The sequence below is a fragment of the Rutidosis leptorrhynchoides genome, chromosome 1 (genome assembly GCF_046630445.1).
Source record: "Rutidosis leptorrhynchoides isolate AG116_Rl617_1_P2 chromosome 1, CSIRO_AGI_Rlap_v1, whole genome shotgun sequence".
In the NCBI taxonomy this organism is placed as follows: Eukaryota; Viridiplantae; Streptophyta; class Magnoliopsida; order Asterales; family Asteraceae; genus Rutidosis; species Rutidosis leptorrhynchoides.
In genome coordinates, this window is record NC_092333.1 from 728,107,037 (window position 1) to 728,129,425 (window position 22,389).

The 22,389-nt window shown below is 30.7% G+C and overlaps 1 protein-coding gene across 2 annotated transcripts; it reads left to right on the forward strand.

Annotated features, from left to right (window-relative positions):
* The first annotated feature begins 15,570 nt into the window (after window positions 1-15,570).
* On the forward strand, window positions 15,571-22,313 carry LOC139886360 (DUF21 domain-containing protein At4g33700-like). Of its 2 annotated transcripts, XM_071870146.1 has the most exons (12): window positions 15,572-15,906; window positions 16,074-16,148; window positions 20,092-20,168; window positions 20,271-20,354; window positions 20,443-20,556; window positions 20,629-20,715; window positions 20,798-20,937; window positions 21,016-21,103; window positions 21,291-21,364; window positions 21,491-21,606; window positions 21,740-22,023; window positions 22,100-22,313. In XM_071870146.1, the coding sequence occupies exons 2-12, from the start codon at window positions 16,079-16,081 to the stop codon at window positions 22,142-22,144; spliced, it is 1,179 nt and encodes a 392-aa protein (XP_071726247.1). In that variant the 5' UTR covers window positions 15,572-15,906; window positions 16,074-16,078; the 3' UTR covers window positions 22,145-22,313. The 2 variants fall into 2 exon arrangements, with proteins under 2 accessions (XP_071726246.1, XP_071726247.1); XM_071870145.1 differs by having other exon boundaries at window positions 15,571-16,148.
* Window positions 22,314-22,389: the final 76 nt, after the last annotated feature.

A 22,389-nucleotide genomic window follows, 5' to 3' on the forward strand; every position in this document is an offset into this window, starting at 1 on the left:
GGTTTAAGTATGTTCAATTGTGAAAGGACCCGTTCATATACATTATAAACGATTCACAATAGTTGATTACATTGCGAGGTATTTGACCTCTATATGATACGTTTTACAACATTGCATTCGTTTTTAAAAGACAATCTTTTTTTACATCGAAAATTGACAGGCATGCATACCATTTCATAATATCCACTATCCAACTATAAATTGATTTAATAATAATCTTTGATGAACTCAATGACTCGAATGCAACGTTCTTCGAAATATGCTATGAAAGACTCCAAGTAATATCTTTAAAATGAGCAAATGCACAGCGGAAGATTTCTTTAACACCTGAGAATAAACATGCTTTAAAGTGTCAACCAAAAGGTTGGTGAGTTCATTAGTTTATCATAATCATTTATTTCCATCATTTTAATAGACCACAAGAATTTCATTTCCAGTTCTCATAAATATACGTCCCATGCATAGAGACAAAAATAATCATTCATATGGTGAACACCTGGTAACCGACATTAACTAGATACATATAAGAATATCCCCTATCATTCCGGGATCCTCCTTCGGACATGATATAAATTTCAAAGTACTAAAGCATTCGGTACTTTGGATGGGGTTTGTTAGGCCCAATAGATCTATCTTTAGAATTCGCGTCAATTAGGGTGTCTGTTCCCTAATTCTTAGATTACCAGACTTCAATAAAAATGGGCATATTCGATTTCGATAATTCAACCATAGAATGTAGTTTCAATTACTTGTGTCTATTTCGTCAAACATTTATAAAAGCGCATGTATTCTCAGTCCCAAAAATATAAAGGGTAAAAATAAAAATGAAACTCACGCATATAAATATTGTAAAGCAGATAATAAAATATTGCATGTATTCTCAGCCCAAAAATGTAAGGAGTAAAAGGGAGCAAATGAAACTCACGCGTATAAATATTGTAAAACAGTTAATAAAGCGTTTGCATGTATTCTCAGCCCAAAAATGTAAAGGGTAAAAAGGGCAAATGAAACTCACGCGTATAAATATTGTAAAACAGTTAATAAAGCGTTTGCATGTATTCTCAGCCCAAAAATGTAAAGGGTAAAAAGGGCAAATGAAACTCACCATACTGTATTTCGTAGTAAAAATACATATAACATCATTGAACAAGTGCAAGGTTGGCCTCGGATTCACGAACCTAAATTAATTATATATATTTATGTGTTGGTCAATATTTGTCTAACAAATTAGGTTAAGTCATAGTGTACCACAATCCTAATGCTCGAGACTAATATGCAAAAGTTAATAAAAGTAAATTTGACTCAAAATAATTTCCAAAAATCTATACATGATTAATATATAGTTTAAATATCGTCGTTTTATATTTTTAAATATTTTTAAAAGATTTATTAGAGTAAATAATATAATTTATTTATTAATAAATAAAATTTTATATTAAATTTATATAATAAAATATACTTTTATATATATTAAGTAATAAAATTTATAGGGTTCATTTAATATCATAAAGATAATATGATATGTATTATTAAAGTAAGTTATTACACGTAGTAAAATATGTTTGTATCACATATTTATTTGATAAAATAATATCTATAATGATAGTAAGTAAAAGTTGTATTATTTTGTAATAATAATTATTATTATAAAAATATCAATATTTATAATTACTAAGATGACATTATGATAAAACGATAATTCTAATTATGATAACTTTAATATTTACGATAATTTTTAATATTATCTTTAAAATAATAATTCTATTTAAAATAATAATAATAATGATATTTTATAATAACAATGACATTTCTATTAAAATGATAATTTTTGTTAAAATGATAGTTTTAATACTAACGATACTTTTAATAATAATAGTAATGATAAAAATAATAAGAACGATAATTTTATCTAAATCAAAATCTTATAATATTTTAATTTCATCATGATACTCTTACTCATTATTTCCTAATCGTTTCGTTTAATAGCTTTTAATCGTATTTTATATCGTGTTCATAATAATGATAATAATAGTAATCAAAATAATTAGGTGTTACAAATATTTGTTTTAAATACACTAATATTAATAATGATAGTTACTATAACATTATTAACGATAATACTAATAATTATCTTAATGATAATATAGTAATAATAATAATAACAATAACAATAACCATTTTTAAATAATGATATATATATTAATAACGATAATAATAATAATAATAATAATAATAATAATACTAATAATAATAATAATAATAATAATAATAATAATAATAATTGGATAATAATAATAATACTAATTATAACTTTAACGATAATAACGATAGTAATAATAAAAAAAAATAACAATTTTTAATGATAAATCTCTTTTATTGATAAATATAATAATAATCATAATAATAAGATAAAACTAGAACGACGATAAAAACGACGATAATAATAATCATTTTTAATAAAAATATCGAAAATTCAATTGATTATAACTTCTAATCCGTTCATCGAAACCATTCGATATCTAAAGGAAAAGTTCTTAATTTTTCGCTAGCTTTCCAAGGACATGCATATCTTATACCTTATCTCAACCGCAAGTGTAACTAATTCAACATTCAACCTAACCTGTCTAAGGGAAATATTAAAAGTACAAGCATGCATAATCCTAAATACTCGAGCACTAGACAGGGATACACTATTAGTATGTAAAAGTTAAATTATGAGTACTCACGTATCAATATTGAGATTCAATACTGCAAGAAAGGTACGTAGACGCAACGGAAATGATAAACACTATATTGACCTCACGAGCATACCCATGAACCATACTCAATCACCTCCATAGCTATAACCCATAATTTCCTTAATCCTATCCCACTCGAAAAACAATTTCGAAATCACTCGGACAACACTCCGTCGTAATTGTTTATGTATACTAATAATATCTTGAAATAATACGGAGTAAATATATATATGTATATCGATTGAGAGAGTTTAGAGAAAAATATTTTCAAGTTTCTATGAAATAATGAAACCTATTGAATTCTATTTATAATAGATTTTTGAATTATTAAAGTGAATTATTAAAGTATGAATTATTAAAGTGAACTATTAAAGTGAATTATTAAAGTATGAATTATTAAAGTGAATTATTAAAGTATGAATTATTAAAGTGAATTATTAAAGTATGAATTATTAAAGTGAATTATTAAAGTTAAAGTAAAGTAAAAATAAAGTAAAGGTAAAGTTTAAGTATAGTAAAAGTATAAAACTATGTACGTATAATACGCGTATAAATATATATAATATTAATTTAAATCGTTATATATATAAAATAAAATATAAATATCGTTATCTTTATCATAGTAGTTAAGTAATGAGTTGTCAAAAGTGATTCTAGATATTTATAAAAGTTATATACGTTTTAATAATAAAGTTCTTTTTAAACTGAAAATGTTTTTGTACGTTTAAAACTAAATAGATCAATCGAGTCTTTATGAGATTCAATCTTCCACTATCCTTTGTCTAGTTCTCAATGATTGACAATTTGTTCTTATTTATAAATCACTTTACCATTTTTCGAATATTGTTAAAATGGAAAGATTTCTCAAATCAACGTGGGCCTTTCAACAGAGACTTGTAATCATAATTCAATATATCTGATAATTCAATCATTTGATCTTATCTTCTAATTCCATTGATAAACATTTTAAAACAGATACAATCATATAAAGTATTTAATCTAATATTTTGTTTACGTTTCAAGTTATAATATATATACACATATACATATATAATCATATTCGTTTAATGGTTCGTGAATCGTTAGAACTTGGTCTAGGGTGAATGAATGTATGAACATAGTTTAAAATTCTTGAAATTTAACTTAACAAATATTGCTTATCGTGTCGGAAACATATAAAGATTAAAGTTTAAATTTGGTTAGAAATTTACGGGTTGTCACAGTACCTACCCATTAAAGAAATTTCGTCCCGAAATTTGAGTGGAAAGGTTGTGAATGATAATAAGTATGTTTTTATGATGCATACGGGCTGAAAATTAGAGTTTTATCATCAGCGAATAATTTGGATAAACAATCCATTTATATGAAGAGTACGAATGAAGCTAACATAGAAGAGTGAAATGAGTAAGTGTAGATTCATCTTATCATTTGACGTAGATATGATTGATTCCCAGATTTCAAGGGATTTGAAGAAAATCTTCTTAATAAGATTTGACTCTCCGGTAATCAAGGGAATTAGGATCCGCTTTAAATGCGATCGTCCATTTTAATTGTTCTGTCAGAGATTTTCTTATAAATTCACCTCCTTCGTTTCCTTACAACTCACACCTTCTGTTGATGCATTTTATGCAAGTCCCTAGACATCTACCCACGTCCATTGCAGGTACAACAGTTTACAGGCCACCATGATTGCTCGTTATTATCCTATACGTGTTTGTATGTGGTTACAGGAACTGCAGGAACAAGATTTAGATGTTTGACTATGTTAGACTTAGTCAGACGTACGAGTGAAGCCTCACTAGTACACCTGACAGGCTCATACGTACGGCTGATGCTGAGCTAAGTCACAATTACAACCTAAATGAGAAGACACGAGTGAGTGATCACCCGTACGGCTGATGAAGCCAACTCGTACGTGTGATGAATGAATCGTATGGGTGAGTCAACAACAGGGGTATATAAAGTCTTATGTTCTTCAATTTTAGGTTAAGCCTCTCATTTGTTACACACACTCAGATCTAGTGAGCTCCTCCAATTTTCTCTCAGTCCAAATCACCCAGGTGGTGAATAATAGCTCTAGGTGTTGATCTAATCACACTTGATTTAGTTGTGGTTTGACTAAATTAATCAAAAAAAAAATATTAACCTATTCACTAGAGGGTTTGATTCACTTATTCCGCTATTGTGTGAGTTAAATCTGTTGATTTCTAAGTTTCTAGTCATGTTTCATCACCTTCTATTCTTTCCCCCTCAACTCATATTTTAAAGTATTCATAAATATGCTCCATCCAGTTCTGATTCTCGATATACTTCTAACTTTCATATTGGTCATTCTTCTTTTTCATCTACCGCCGGAAGAATCTATTTACTTCTACTATACTCTTGGGTTTATAGTGTTTCTAGTTCTCCCGTGCCTTTATATTGCTATATGCATCGATATATATAGTTTATAATTTCTGGTTTATCGTTGGGCTTTATATGTTCCCTTATATTTCAAAGTCTCTGCTTCTGTCTTCTATAATCATTATCATTAACAGTTAATGCTCTCTTTTATTTGCTGTAATTTATACCCCAATTTTTATTTCGGAGTTTTGTCCTTTTGTTTCTTCTTCTTGCGATTAAGCACCGCTTGTAATGGTCCAGAATTCACAGATATGAATTTCAGAATGAACATTGTTAATGTTCTAGGAAGGAAATTGTGATGGCACGATCTTGACTTGTCAAATTACTAGAATACCTTGGAAAAGGCCGAATCATCAAGAAATATTTTCTTGATATTTTAGAGGTTAAATAGAATACAAGAGTCGTATAACATGGCACATGATGATATTATGATCTGTGAATCATCACGTTCCATTTAGAAACTCAGCATGACTTACTGTAATATAATCACGTTGATCAAGTGTCATTATATTATACTAATTCATGCTTCAGTTCCCAACACTACTTCAAAATATTCCTATTTTAAACTTGAATGTTTCAGAATTTAGAAACTAAAATAGTTTCTTTTATGATGTAATACAGATAGCGCAAAGAGGTAAATGATTTCAAATAAGAAAAATTAAGAAAATATCTTCAGAAATATGGAGGATATTTATAATGAAAGATATGATGATATTTTAGAATTTCTAATATCAGAGGATGATGAAGAATATTGTCCGCAGGGGTTTAGAGTCAGGAGCAAGGTATTCGTTAATGACTTCAGCAGGTACTGAATCATTTGGATCCTTTGAAGTCAGGTTCAGTCTTTGTAATTTGTCCAAAGCCTCCTTCCTACTTTGCTCAATCCGTTTTCCAGTTCCAAAACTTCTCTTTTTCTGCGCTTTGCCAGCACACTTCATCATTATCATTAAGCTTTTACCATTTAAAGTCGTTTTTAGTTTTTGCTGCTTCATCAGCATTTTTTCCATTTTCGGAGAACCAATTCTTAGTTCGGAGTGTTTTTCAGAAACTTCACATTCAAATTAAGTCCAGAAGATAGACGTTATATATACACATATAACTGTTGGCGTAGACATGCTGCGAGATTTCAAAATACTGATTGCTAATTCCCAATGATTCGTATGGCAATTCTCATTACAAGATGCGAATGAGTAAATGATGGGGTTTCAATAAATAATTATAATGACTTTTTGGAGAGGTTAAAGTCAAAGGGTAATGAAGTTGTTGGTACATCTGCTAATAATGTGGTGGAATGTAAAAGGTTCCCTGGTAACGATGGTGTATATCTCAAGGTTATAATAAGGTTAGTCTGACTGAAAAGTCGAAGTTGACTTGCTGGAGCTGTGACAAAACTGGCTACTTTGAATAGGAGTCGCAAAGTTATTTTTGCTAATAAATGCCAAAGAATCTGACGCGGGTACGTTATTTAAACTTTTACTTTGGTTTCAAGAGTTTTTCGGGTACATAACTGTGGGTAACATGTGGTTGGATCATCATCTCGATTGCTCATCATTCGAAATGTCTTCAGAAATTTTCGAAGGGTTTGAACACATATTGTAATCGTTAACATACATTTGATGTTCTAACACAGTTTTGAAGTCAAAATATAGCTTGTGAAAGATGTAAGGATCTAAGAGTGATGATTTTGGTCATATCTCGAGTTGAATTTTGAGATTTCAAAATTAGAATATGTAATTAAATTTTGAATGAGTATGGTTATTTTGATTTCTATAAAAGAATGTATATTGTTGTGAAAGTTGGGAGTATAATGGATAATTTGCTGAATCAGATTCGAAGAATGTAACATATTAATTGTGAATTTATATATCTCTCGGGTATTACCTACCCGTTAAAAAAAAAAATTCACAATTAATATTTTGTACAAAGGAATTTTATTACAGTCTTTATGAAAATATATATATGTATATTTTCTTCAGATGTAACATAGATTTAATGAGTTAATGTTAAATTAAACTCATTTGATTTACGGTTGAAACTTGAATTTAATAATCCCTAAAGTCTTTAAAAAGTACATAACTTTTACGCAGTATTTCTTTAATGACATTGAAATTATGAATCAATACTTCGTTATTTGTTGATGTATGATGTTCGGTTCGTGGAATTCTTGTGAATTTCGCAAAGTACGAATGATGTTATCTGAAAAGTTTCGGGTACATCGATGATGAAAGTGTAAAATCAAATATATACTTGATTTATTATGAATTGGAATTTGTTGAATTGTGACAGAGATTGTAGTTAATGCTGGTTAAGTTGCGGCCGAAGGACGTACATTATTGCATATTTGTAATATGAATTAACCGAGTAGTTAAGATTCACACACAATAGTTTAGCACGGAAAGATTTATTTCAAAATATATATATATATATATATATATATATATATATATATATATATATATATATATATATATATATATATATATATATATATATATATATATATATATATATTTATATATATATATATATATATATATAATATACATATAATTTCTTGAGAGGGAATGAGTTAATTCTTCATAACTCGTTGATACAATATACACGTTATTGATTCGTAATGATGTCCATAGTGATTCTTGAACTGATGGAGTTTGTGATGTTATCTGTGTTGTTGATTCGGATGTTGACTGTACTGACGATGCTGGTAACGCTGACGGTACTGTTGATGCTGTTGGTAAAGCAAGTTTAGCTTGTTAATCACGCACCATTTTTGTCAGGGTTTCTACTCTTCCTTCTATCATTTTGGTTCGCTTAACTGATTTATGGTTAGGGCTAGATTAGATAATCTCTAAGACTTTAGAGATTACATAATCGCCGCAGAATGTTTCTCCAATGAAGTTATGAATTAATACTTCGTCAGTTATTGTTGTTGGTACTCCTTGGTATCTATGGTGCGTATGACGTTGATGCTCGTGGGATAGATTGTGAAGTTGAGGTTTACGACGCGGTTGTGGTTGGAGGTGGTAATGGTACTGTTGGCGTTGATGATGGTGGTACTGGTTATGCTGCTGATGCTGCTGCTGGTGTTTGTAATCTCTGCACCATATTCTCCAAAGCCACTACCCAAGCGCGAAGCTCGTTGACTTCTTCTATTACACCGGGGTGATTGTCGGTTCGGACGAGCGGATAAATAAAATATAAAATTTGATGTAATATATAATCGTAACGAGATACTCTGGAAATGAGCGAGAAAATGGTGTTTCGGACAGGTTCGCCGGTAAGTGCTTCAGGTTCTTCGTCAAGAGGGCAATGTGGTAGATGGAAGGGATCACCTTCTTCTTGTTTCCAATGATTGAGGAGGCTACGAATCCATCCCCAATTCATCCAGAATAGGTGATGACTGATTGGTTGATCTATTCCGGTCACACTGCTTTCGGAGCTTGAATGAGATTCCATTTTGGAATCTGAGTGACTTGAACTGATGACGAATTCCATTTCGTACGATTGGATAAAGGATTTTTTTTTTCGATATGAAATGATTTTGGCTAACGGATGGTATTCTAATTACATAGATATATATATATATATATATATATATATATATATATATATATATATATATATATATAGATATAGATCAAAAGATTTCGTAGATTGCGGAGGACTTTGCGGGATATGTCAGGCAAAGTTTAAAGTAACAGATACGATAAGATATGATTTAGCAGATATGCTAAGATATGAATTTTTGTCTATACACTATTCATGCAATCAATGCAGCAAGACGTGTCTTAGACTAAAAATGATAAGCAGGTAATTTCCTGAGGATGATAAGTAGTTAATTTTCGACACAAAATGATAAGCAAAACTTTTGACATGCAGACACGGTCGAAGTCCAGACTCACTAATGCATCCTATCGACTTATCAGTTAGACACACTAATGCAGACCTGGTTCGCTAAGACCACCGCTCTGATACCAACTGAAAGGACCCGTTCATATACATTATAAACGATTCACAATAGTTGATTACATTGCGAGGTATTTGACCTCTATATGATACGTTTTACAACATTGCATTCGTTTTTAAAAGACAATCTTTTTTTACATCGAAAATTGACAGGCATGCATACCATTTCATAATATCCACTATCCAACTATAAATTGATTTAATAATAATCTTTGATGAACTCAATGACTCGAATGCAACGTTATTCGAAATATGCTATGAAAGACTCCAAGTAATATCTTTAAAATGAGCAAATGCACAGCGAAAGATTTCTTTAACACCTGAGAATAAACATGCTTTAAAGTGTCAACCAAAAGGTTGGTGAGTTCATTAGTTTATCATAATCATTTATTTCCATCATTTTAATAGACCACAAGAATTTCATTTCCAGTTCTCATAAATATACGTCCCATGCATAGAGACAAAAATAATCATTCATATGGTGAACACCTGGTAACCGACATTAACTAGATACATATAAGAATATCCCCTATCATTCCGGGATCCTCCTTCGGACATGATATAAATTTCGAAGTACTAAAGCATCCGGTACTTTGGATGGGGTTTGTTAGGCCCAATAGATCTATCTTTAGGATTCGCGTCAATTAGGGTGTCTGTTCCCTAATTCTTAGATTACCAGACTTTAATAAAAATGGGCATATTCGATTTCGATAATTCAACCATAGAATGTAGTTTCAATTACTTGTGTCTATTTCGTCAAATATTTATAAAAGCGCATGTATTCTCAGTCCCAAAAATATAAAGGGTAAAAAGGAAAATGAAACTCACGCATATAAATATTGTAAAGCAGATAATAAAATATTGCATGTATTATCAGCCCAAAAATGTAAGGAGTAAAAGGGAGCAAATGAAACTCACGCGTATAAATATTGTAAAACAGTTAATAAAGCGTTTGCATGTATTCTCAGCCCAAAAATGTAAAGGGTAAAAAGGGCAAATGAAACTCACGCGTATAAATATTGTAAAACAGTTAATAAAGCGTTTGCATGTATTCTCAGCCCAAAAAATGTAAAGGGTAAAAAGGGCAAATGAAACTCACCATACTGTATTTCGTAGTAAAAATACATATAACGTCATTGAACAAGTGCAAGGTTGGCCTCGGATTCACGAACCTAAATTAATTATATATATTTATGTGTTGGTCAATATTTGTCTAACAAATTAGGTTAAGTCATAGTGTACCACAATCCTAATGCTCGAGACTAATATGCAAAAGTTAATAAAAGTAAATTTGACTCAAAATAATTTCCAAAAATCTATACATGATTAATATATAGTTTAAATATCGTCGTTTTATATTTTTAAATATTTTTAAAAGATTTATTAGAGTAAATAATATAATTTATTTATTAATAAATAAAATTTTATATTAAATTTATATAATAAAATATACTTTTATATATATTAAGTAATAAAATTTATAGGGTTCATTTAATATCATAAAGATAATATGATAGGTATTATTAAAGTAAGTTATTACACGTAGTAAAATATGTTTGTATCACATATTTATTTAATAAAATAATATCTATAATGATAGTAAGTAAAAGTTGTATTATTTTGTAATAATAATAATTATTATAAAAATATCAATATTTATAATTACTAAGATGACATTATGATAAAACGATAATTCTAATTATGATAACTTTAATATTTACGATAATTTTTAATATTATCTTTAAAATAATAATTCTATTTAAAATAATAATAATAATGATATTTTATAGTAACAATGACATTTCTATTAAAATGATAATTTTTGTTAAAATGATAGTTTTAATACTAACGATACTTTTAATAATAATAGTAATGATAAAAATAATAAGAACGATAATTTTATCTAAATCAATATCTTATAATATTTTAATTTCATCATGATACTCTTACTCATTATTTCCTAATCGTTTCGTTTAATAGCTTTTAATCGTCTTTTATATCGTGTTCATAATAATGATAATAATAGTAATCAAAATAATTAGGTGTTACAAATATTTGTTTTAAATACACTAATATTAATAATGATAGTTACTATAACATTATTAACGATAATACTAATAATTATCTTAATGATAATATAGTAATAATAATAATAACAATAACAATAACCATTTTTAAATAATGATATATATATTAATAACGATAATAATAATAATAATAATAATAATAATAATAATAATAATAATAATAATAATTGGATAATAATAATAATAATAATTATAACTTTAACGATAATAACGATAGTAATAATAAAAAAAATAACAATTTTTAATGATAAATCTCTTTTATTGATAAAGATAATAATAATCATAATAATAAGATAAAACTAGAACGACGATAAAAATGACGATAATAATAATCATTTTTAATAAAAATATCGAAAATTCAATTGATTATAACTTCTAATCCGTTCATCGAAACCATTCGATATCTAAAGGAAAAGTTCTTAATTTTTCGCTAGCTTTCCAAGGACATGCATATCTTATACCTTATCTCAACCGCAAGTGTAACTAATTCAACATTCAACCTAACCTGTCTAAGGGAAATATTAAAAGTACAAGCATGCATAATCCTAAATACTCGAGCACTAGACAGGGATACACTATTAGTATGTAAAAGTTAAATTATGAGTACTCACGTATCAATATTGAGATTCAATACTGCAAGAAAGGTACGTAGACGCAACGGAAATGATAAACACTATATTGACCTCACGAGCATACCCATGAACCATACTCAATCACCTCCATAGCTATAACCCATAATTTTCTTAATCCTATCCCACTCGAAAAACAATTTCGAAATCACTCGGACAGCACTCCGTCGTAATATTTTATGTATACTAATAATATCTTGAAATAATACGGAGTAAATATATATATGTATATCGATTGAGAGAGTTTAAAGAAAAATATTTTCAAGTTTCTATGAAATAATGAAACCTATTGAATTCTATTTATAATAGATTTTTGAATTATTAAAGTGAATTATTAAAGTATGAATTATTAAAGTGAATTATTAAAGTGAATTATTAAAGTATGAATTATTAAAGTGAATTATTAAAGTATGAATTATTAAAGTGAATTATTAAAGTATGAATTATTAAAGTGAATTATTAAAGTTAAAGTAAAGTAAAAATAAAGTAAAGGTAAAGTTTAAGTATAGTAAAAGTATAAAACTATGTACGTATAATACACGTATAAATATATATAATATTAATTTAAATCGTTATATATATAAAATAAAATATAAATATCGTTATCTTTATCATAGTAGTTAAGTAATGAGTTGTCAAAAGTGATTCTAGATATTTATAAAAGTTATATACGTTTTAATAATAAAGTTCTTTTTAAACTGAAAATGTTTTTGTACGTTTAAAACTAAATAGATCAATCGAGTCTTTATGAGATTCAATCTTCCACTATCCTTTGTCTAGTTCTCAATGATTGACAATTTGTTCTTATTTATAAATCACTTTACCATTTTCCGAATATTGTTAAAATGGAAAGATTTCTCAAATCAACGTGGGCCTTTCAACAGAGACTTGTAATCATAATTCAATATATCTGATAATTCAATCATTTGATCTTATCTTCTAATTCCATTGATAAACATTTTGAAACAGATACAATCATATAAAGTATTTAATCTAATATTTTGTTTACGTTTCAAGTTATAATATATATACACATATACATATATAATCATATTCGTTTAATGGTTCGTGAATCGTTGGAACTTGGTCGAGGGTGAATGAATGTATGAACATAGTTTAAAATTCTTGAAATTTAACTTAACAAATATTGCTTATCGTGTCGGAAACATATAAAGATTAAAGTTTAAATTTGGTTGGAAATTTACGGGTTGTCACAAATTGAAGTATAATAGGCAATGGAATGAGTCGAACTGGGTCAAGTTTGACATAGGAGTCGAAATGGGTCAAAATGACATGTTTGATTTATGTAACGGGTCGTGCGCGACCAAACGTTAATTGTATTTCTTAAAGAAGTATGGAAGTGTTAAAGTTAAGTTCCTTAAAGTATTAGGTTGGTAAAATGGTGTTGTATGATTTTAAGTAAATAAAAGTTCAGTACCAGCGACAGCACAGGGCCGCGCCGCGGACCCCTTAGCCGCGCCGCGTCGTTTAGTATATTTTGGGAACAGGAGATCTGAAAAACTGACCTGCATTTCTTTGTCTGGTCGCGCCGCGCCCAAGTCTAGCAGCGCCGCAGCTTATCCCTGGGCTGGGTGGTCATCTTTAAAAAAAAAAAAAGTTTTGTCGTTTTCGGGCGAAAGTTAAGGGCGTTATACATGTGGTGCTTCACTCGCGCTCTCACGCGTGGTTTGAAAATGTTAGTTATCTTGTTGCACGAGTCAGATCACTCGTGTGCGAGTCCAGTTCTCAAGCGTGTGTCAAATTTCCCTTACGCGTATGAAGATCTTAATCATGCGATTAGGTTGGATCAGCTCTCACGTACGCATGTCAAGTCACATGCGCGCATGAAAGGACTCGCACGTGTATGACTTGAAGCAGTGAATGGATCAGGTGCAATTTTGATCCATATGTTGTTTCTGACCGTTTTAAACTGTTTATCTGTTATAATACTGATAGTTTGATCTGGAAAAATATACTGACTCGGAATATAATAGTCTTAGGTGATAAAGGAAAAGAGAAGATCTAGTAAAATTAGAATTATGAGTACTTGTTGCTTTCAGATGAGTGAAAATATCCTTATAGATATTGTTATACAGTAATAGGTCTAGTTATTGTCTAATGGCATGACTGCATGACTATGTTGTATAAAGTGAATGATTGTACGTGATTATATGTGCACTATGTGTATACAGTCTTGGTGTTGTTCGGACGTAACCGTCTTGGTGTTATCGGACGGAAGAAGTCAACCTTCATCAGGGTAGGTTGGGTTTAAATGACACACGTGTTGCGTCAGGAAGACTATACTAGTAAGATACTAGTATGGACTATCAGTAAACTCTAGCCCGATCAGCCAGTAGTTGTAGACCTGGCAGGGTCGCCGGTTGTCTTAAGATACATTTAGTACGTGTTTATCGATTTAGATTGATGCTGGGTTTGAGACTATTTAGTGATATTTTTTGGATATCTCATTCACTTAGCTTCATCTTAATCCTCCACATTCACTCTCCGACTGGTTAGGTGTTTTACGCTCGGGAAGGGAGAAGTTAGGTTTTGATCTTGATATGTTTGACACACCTCGATAACCATGATGTTTTGTACTAATGTTATTTCGTGAATATTTGTAAAAGTAACATTGGTTTAATATGGTTTGTATGATATTAATACGTTTTAATATGTAATAGTTTGAATATATAAATTTGTTGTGTCTATAAAAAAATATACAGTGTTACACACAACGCATAGTTTAAACCATCCAGACTACAACTCGAAGAAATTCTAAAGCAAAATTGAATTGAAAAGAGGTGGTTACTAAAACGTACCAACAAAATCCAAGAGGGTTGAATACCCTTTGGAAACCGAGGACGAGCTACGTTAGGCTAAATCGTGGATTGCGGGGGAGGATCCAAACCAAGGAATTGATCAAACCGCGCTTTTGTTTTAGAATATGGTTATGAAGAAGTTAATACGATGAATCATCCATTATAATGTACTAATGACAAGTTGTCCTCTAAATGGACAAAATTGAATGAAGCATGTAGGAAATATGGCAGAATCATAAGTCATTCAAAACTACAATTACGGAGTGGTGAAGGGGATGAAGATTTTAGGGCTTGTTATGAAGCTCTATATAAGGTGGAGACCTTTAAAAGTTTTACAGAGTTAGGTAGATTGGAATTCATCAAAGAGAAACAAAAGTGGATCAATTCGGAACCGATTAAAAGAAGCTAACATAGGAATTTTGTCTCGTTAGATGAGTTCGACCTTGACGAGGACTCCGATCAACAACAAGAGAACCCAAACACATATTTGTTTGGTGATGATCAATTCCAACGTCGTGCGGGGAAAGCAAGGAATGCAAAATACTAATAGACTTCTTCAAGTTTTACCACTTCAGCACGATTCCTTGTTCGACGAAATTGAAACTTGACATTTGGATCAATGACAAGTTACTTCGATTTAAATATTTTCCAAATTTCTACGGTATGCATGAATGATGAAGAGAAGTTGATACTTCAAATGAAGAAAGCGGCGATTTGGGCCAGACTGAGAGGTGAATCTTCGGATGACGAATCATCCAATTTTTGATTATTCGATCTATTTATATTTTTAGAGAATGTATTAGAAATGTAATCGGCTTTATTTGTTATTATGGGAATTGTAATTTTTTCTGTTAATCAAGCTATTCTAATTCAATTTTTTTTATTTACTATTATGATTATGATTATGATTATGATTGTAATTATTTTAATTTATTACGGAGTAGTTCTAAGTTCTAACTCTCCACTTTTCTGACTTCTACAGTCTGGTTAATGAGCGGAGGCGGTGGGAAGTGACACGTTTCTCCTCAATTCCTTTTATTTTTCCCATTTCTTTCTTTCATAATGTAGAATCACAATAATCAGATGTAGATACAGCTATAAATTTACTGTCGGTTTCACGATATCATCATCATTATTATATCAGCTTTCACATTTCATCAGTCACTATTTACACTATATATCAAAGATCCATCGGAGGCTTTCAGTTTACTTAATTCTTAGCTAGGGTTATTACAGCATATGATATGATACTCCATAACTAAAAGTACATAATAAATAAATATATATAAAATATATAATTATACATATAGATAGATATAGATATTTATATGGCGGTGGAGTATGAGTGTTGTGAATTACAGTTTTTTATACATATAGTGATCATAATGCTTTTAGTCTTATTTGCCGGTTTGATGTCTGGACTTACTTTAGGGCTTATGTCTTTGAGTCTTGTTGATCTTGAAGTTCTTGCCAAATCCGGTACTCCTAAAGATCGTAGATACGCAGGTACCTTCAATTCCTACCTAGGATTGATTAATTAAATAATTATTTGTGTAATTGCAACTACTACTACTACTACTCATAGACTCACTGTTGGTGATTTTAGTGTTATCAACAATCATTTTAGTTAATTGGGATTTACTAGAAAGCAAATGCTTATCGCATTAAGCTCAATGACGAGTTTGTAGAGTGCGGAGTGCACGCTCGTTCGGGTTAATTCGATAAGGTCTTGGAAATGACATCATTTGATGAAAAGGTAACCATGAATGGTTACATCATTTCATGAAAAGTGATGTTATTTTCTAAAAGGTGTCAATGAAGAGTTGCACACTTTCATGATACCTTTTCACTTCCTATATATATGGAGTGATGGCACTTTGCTTTCATTAAGAACAAAACAAGAAAAATCACATTCTCGCTAATACTATAATTTGATCTCTTCTTGCCTAGAGACAAATTGCGTTCTTGTCTTATCCCAATTAAGATTTCGTGTAACCCGAGGCAAGTAGGGTCGAAATACTTAATTAGGAAAGTGTTTCACGATTCAAGAATCAATCCGGATTATCATTTACAACCCTATTTCTAACAAACTAATTAAGTATTTCTTGATAATCATGGATGATGAATCTTGAAAAAGCATGCACTACGTTTGGGATTTCATATTGACAGACGATCAATTAAGTCATTCTGGAAAATACACTATAATTTAGTGTGCGGTCTATGATCAGTGAAAGAATGATTCTGGTAATATTAATTTGGATCTTTGGTTAAATGCATCAAGTAACAGTCGGTGTAACAAAAGCAATTCTCGTGGATTTCATTGGAGAATTAAATCCAAGAGATGTATTATGAAAGCATATATGTTTCAAGAATCATTATTATGGTGGAACAACGAACGGCACCGAGTACGCATTTCGATCCATTTTACTAATTTTAATTATGCTATGATTGACATAATAAAGAGAAATGCATGAAAGGAAATTTAATATTTTAAAATTCAATGGAAATCATGGGAAAACATGGGACTGCATTAGTGGTGAGTTTCTGACATTGATTATGCATGAATTGTATACGGTCATATTTTGTATACGGTCATATATGTATGCATGAATTATTGTCAGAGGAAATAAAACCACACAAGAAAGAAATTAAGGAAATATTAATGTAATAGAAATTCATCTTTAGAACTACATATAATTTTGATGTATGTATTTTGACGGTTGATTTTATGGGTTTATAATAACCAACCGTCATCTATCATTAAAGTGAAAATATGGTTTTGCCGGTTGGGTATTGATGTAAAGCAAGTACTTTGAGTTTGATATTAATAAACTTTCCAACAATAAAGGTTGCAAATATTCTGTTTATTGCTGATGATATAAATACGTGAGTTTAATATACGTTACAACAATAGAATATTTGTTTCCGAAAATTATATCGCGACGTTATGGACAACTTGTTGGTTTCACAGGTTATTTGTAGTCAAATTATTACAATTTTATTCTAAACTAAGGTTTGAGAATTATATGATCATTTTCAAGTAACCGTCGATTGCTTTCATGACCTGGTTGTTTCACTTATTATGCACAGTAATAGATTTCGATTGTGTTAAAATTGTGATTGTTGGTACGACAATGGTATAGTTGATAACAACGGTTAAGATATTTGACGGGTGGTAATAATCCGTTGAAAATGTCACGAAACAATCTTCATGATTATGAAGTGACTATTTGGTTAACAAATAAAATGACCATGAAGTCTTTTGAAAAGTATGTCCACAAACCATTGGATGACTTATCAAGATGGTATAAGTTAGTGATACAAATATGTTTAATATGGAATGAGGATTACAAGTTGCTTAATTGATAGCAAATACAGGTATGGTATTGAAACATTGTTTATGCTATGAAAATTGGTAGTGTGATGTATGTGATGACATTAAGTGACCAATATAGCATTATGTTGAAGAGATTAAGCAAAGTATATTGTGATGTGACTTAAGTATTCTAATACTTGTGGAAGTCAACCATGAGTTATGGTATAATTCACAATGAGAATCCTTAGAGCATATTTAAAATATATTGAGTTTACTATTGATCATTAAGATGATACATCTACAAGTTGTTGTTTTACACTTGGTATAGATGTGGTATCTTGGATCAAAAGAATGATGTTGAGATTATTGACACTATAAACTTGTTGTCATTTCTTCTTGGTCTTTGAAGAGGTTTGACTAAGAGTGTTTATAATTATAATCTCACTATTCAATGTAATGGTAATAATTGTGTGCATAAGGATAATGAAAATACATTATCAAGGGTGTACCAATTATAAGTTTACATGTGAATTGTAGAAAGTGAACATGTGCAATGACTAATCAATCAATAACCTTGAATACGCGCGCGGTTCTTATGATGGGATAAGAATACATTAAATCTTTTGATAAAAGGTTTACTATTTGAGTAAAATTGATTGAAGTCGAAAGAAATGTTCATTTAGATTTCAAATTATGGGATACACAATGGCTAAGTCATATAGTCAAATATATATGGAAAAGTCTAGACACTATTGCCTTAGACGGACTATGTTTCGTGAGTTGATCACGAATGAAGTGATATTCATTGATTTGTTGGGTTACAACAAAATTTTGTGAATCACTTGACGCAATGGTTAGCCTGAGACTTAGTGCACAAGTCGGCTATTAGAGTGGGATTGAAGTCCACCAAAATCTTCCAAAGTGAGACACCCAATTCCCTTCTAGTAAAACGCTAGAAGCTGAATTTCAATGTGGAAAGCTTACTTTCTGAAGATTGAAACACATAAATATTCTGATCCCAAAGTATGTGTTTAGACCCGTAAGTTGAGGTAGGTTGAAGTTTAACTTCTTAATAGTTCTTTTGAAAAATTGCAAATGCGGGTGCAAGATGTAAAAGAACTACCTATGTGAACATGAAGTTTTGCCGCTTCAAGGAGCTTTGGACTTAGGCTGCCGATATGTTCACTGAAGGATTGGAACACATGGCTTATAATAGTGTCAAGTTAGTATTAGACGAATGTAAGAAACTGATGTGTGTATTACTCTCTCGTTTTCATATGGGTTGAAGGGTTTAATTTCTGAAACACCCCGATTCTCGAATTCTGGATGATGTAATATACTAAGATGAAAATTTAATTTCTGAAACATTTTCATTTATGCATTGGTTTGTTCTGTTAGTTCGAGTCATTAGTAAATCAAGGATTACACTAAAATGGGGGGGAATTGTTGGTGATTTTAGTGTTATCAACAATCATTTTAGTTAATTGGAATTTACTAGAAAGCAAATGCTTATCGCATTAAGCTCAATGACGAGTTTGTAGAGTGCGGAGTGCACGCTCGTTCGGGTTAATTCGATAAGGTCTTGGAAATGACATCATTTGATGAAAAGGTAACCATGAATGGTTACATCATTTCATGAAAAGTGATGTTATTTTCTAAAAGGTGTCAATGAATAGTTGCACACTTTCATGATACCTTTTCACTTCCTATATATATGGAGTGATGGCACTTTGCTTTCATTAAGAACAAAACAAGAAAAATCACATTCTCGCTAATACTATAATTTGATCTCTTCTTGCCTAGAGACAAATTGCGTTCTTGTCTTATCCCAATTAAGATTTCGTGTAACCCGAGGCAAGTAGGGTCGAAATACTTAATTAGGAAAGTGTTTCACGATTCAAGAATCAATCCGGATTATCATTTACAACCCTATTTCTAACACTCACAGTATTAATCTGATTTATCTCTTCTGCTTTCGATTTTCTTGGTCTGTATTTGATAATTATGATCATTTTCAGCAAAAAAATGAATATGTTACTATTCTTGTATGCTATGCTATTTATTATTGCTCAAAATTAGACCCCTTCTGGCAATATGTAATTAGTTTTCTGTTGTTATATTTTGTGACAACAGACAAGATATTACCTGTGGTTAAAAGACAACATTTACTCCTTTGTACTCTACTTATTTGCAATGCTGCTGCAATGGAGGTATGTATATATACTACGGAGTACATTAGATATAGAGTAACTTGGTCGATATGTATTGGCAGTCTTTTTAATATGAAATTATTACTGTAATTATTATTACAGGCACTTCCTATTTTCCTTGATACTTTGGTCACAGCATGGGGTGCTATTCTCATTTCAGTCACATTAATACTTTTGTTTGGTGAAGTAAGCAAATAAATAAGTTATTTTTGTGAACTATTTACTAACATAGTAAGGCGATTTGGAAGCAAATTCTAATTTTTTCTACCAACAGATCATACCGCAGTCTGTATGTACCAGGTACGGACTAGCTATTGGGGCTTCTGTGGCTCCATTTGTGCATATTCTTGTTTGGCTTTGTTTTCCCGTTGCATATCCAATAAGTAAGGTATAATATGATAGTTGAAATCATGTAATGTTACATTACATTTTGTAAAAACTTTGTTATACTTATTATCAGCTACTAGACTATTTGTTGGGCCATGAACATGTTGCTCTTTTCCGAAGAGCCGAGTTAAAGACACTAGTCAATTTGCATGGTAATGAGGTACATACCGTACAACTTATCATCTTCATGTTTTCACTTTCAATGATTCGTTGAAGACTATATTTTGTGACGTCGGTAACAGGCAGGAAGGGGAGGAGAACTAACGCATGATGAGACAACAATAATTGCCGGAGCCCTTGAACTGACAGAAAAGACAGCCAGTGATGCAATGACTCCTCTATCAGACACTTTCTCGGTCGATTTAGATGCCAAACTTGACAGGTACCAAATAATAATAATAATAATGAGTATATGCAGGCCATTTTATGAATATACATTTTGTGTTTTGTTGTGATACAGGAACTTAATGAAGTTAATCCTGGAGAAAGGACACAGCAGAGTACCTATTTATTACGAGCAACCTACAAACATTATTGGACTTGTCCTGGTAATGTTCTGTCCTACTGTAAAACTTTACCATATAATATATTTCTTAGCCGTGTTGATATACCAGCAGGAAGAATTAGGTTGTCTTAAATACACCCTTTTGATACGTAAGTTAATTGGTCTTATGTACTTGAAAGTGCTGTCGAATTCGATGGTGCAGTACATCCATTAAAATGTGATTTCTTTAGGTAAAAAATTTGTTGACCATACATCCTGAAGATGAAGTACCTGTCAAATCGGTCACAATTCGTAGGATTCCCAAGTATGTTTCATTTGTTCTACTACATTAGCCATGTAATTTTGCTTAAAAGTATGTAATTACAAGACCTTTTACATTTTGTCCTCAGGTTGATTCTCACTAATTAAAGTAATTTGTTGTTATTATTAGGGTTCCAGAATGTCTTCCATTGTATGATATCTTGAATGAGTTTCAGAAAGGTCACAGCCACATGGCTGTTGTGGTGAAACGGTGTAATAAGGCTGCCACCAAGAGTCTGACGTCCGGTAAGCTCTTTATTTGTTTAATGTCTCATCATATATAATAAATAGATGGTAAGTGCTAATAGCAATATATATTATATATTTTCATTTATAAAAATCTTGTATTAATATTTAGTAATCAAAACATTTTATTTAGATGTGAAAAAGGATGTGCGAGTAGACATTGATGGCGATGATAGGGGTAAATCGTCCAGGGAGAATAGCTTGAAGTCAAAAAGGTCGATGCAAAAATGGAAGAGTTTACCCAACAATGGCAGCAGCAACTCATACAGAGGTAGCTTCAGGAGTAAGAAGTGGAATAAAGACATGTACTCGGATATTTTAGAGATAGGGGGAAAACCGCTTCCTCAACTCATAGAAGAAGAAGAAGAAGCTGTTGGTATAATAACAATGGAAGATGTGATCGAAGAGTTACTGCAGGTAAACAAAATAATTAACAATATTAACATACTACTAGTTTGTATTGAAGGTTTTTTTTTTTCTTCTTTCTGTGTAGGAAGAAATATTTGATGAAACGGATCACCACTTTGAAGACTCATAACAGTGGAGAGGTTGAACTTTATATAGACGCTTACTTAGCAAGATCTTAGGTGCCCTGATGTATATCTTCTCTTTATGTGTACAGAAACACACTGTTTTTGTATGTTAATGGGTGAATAATGGCTTTTAATGGTGGTGGTTAATAAATTTAAAACAACAATGTGGATCTGGTTAGTAACGCACATATCATTTACTCCAAGTCATTATTATTTCTTGCATTATTGAGGCCACCATTCGCACCGTTAT

What these genes read in the sequence shown, in the direction of transcription:
- LOC139886360 (XM_071870145.1), top strand. Translation starts at nt 15,971, where the DNA reads ATGGCGGTGGAGTATGAGTGTTGTGAATTACAGTTTTTTATACATATA. An exon ending in GCAATGCTGCTGCAATGGAG is followed by an intron (nt 20,169 to 20,270) that starts GTATGTATATAT and finishes TTATTATTACAG; the next exon opens with GCACTTCCTATTTTCCTTGA. An exon ending in TTAGATGCCAAACTTGACAG is followed by an intron (nt 20,938 to 21,015) that starts GTACCAAATAAT and finishes GTTGTGATACAG; the next exon opens with GAACTTAATGAAGTTAATCC.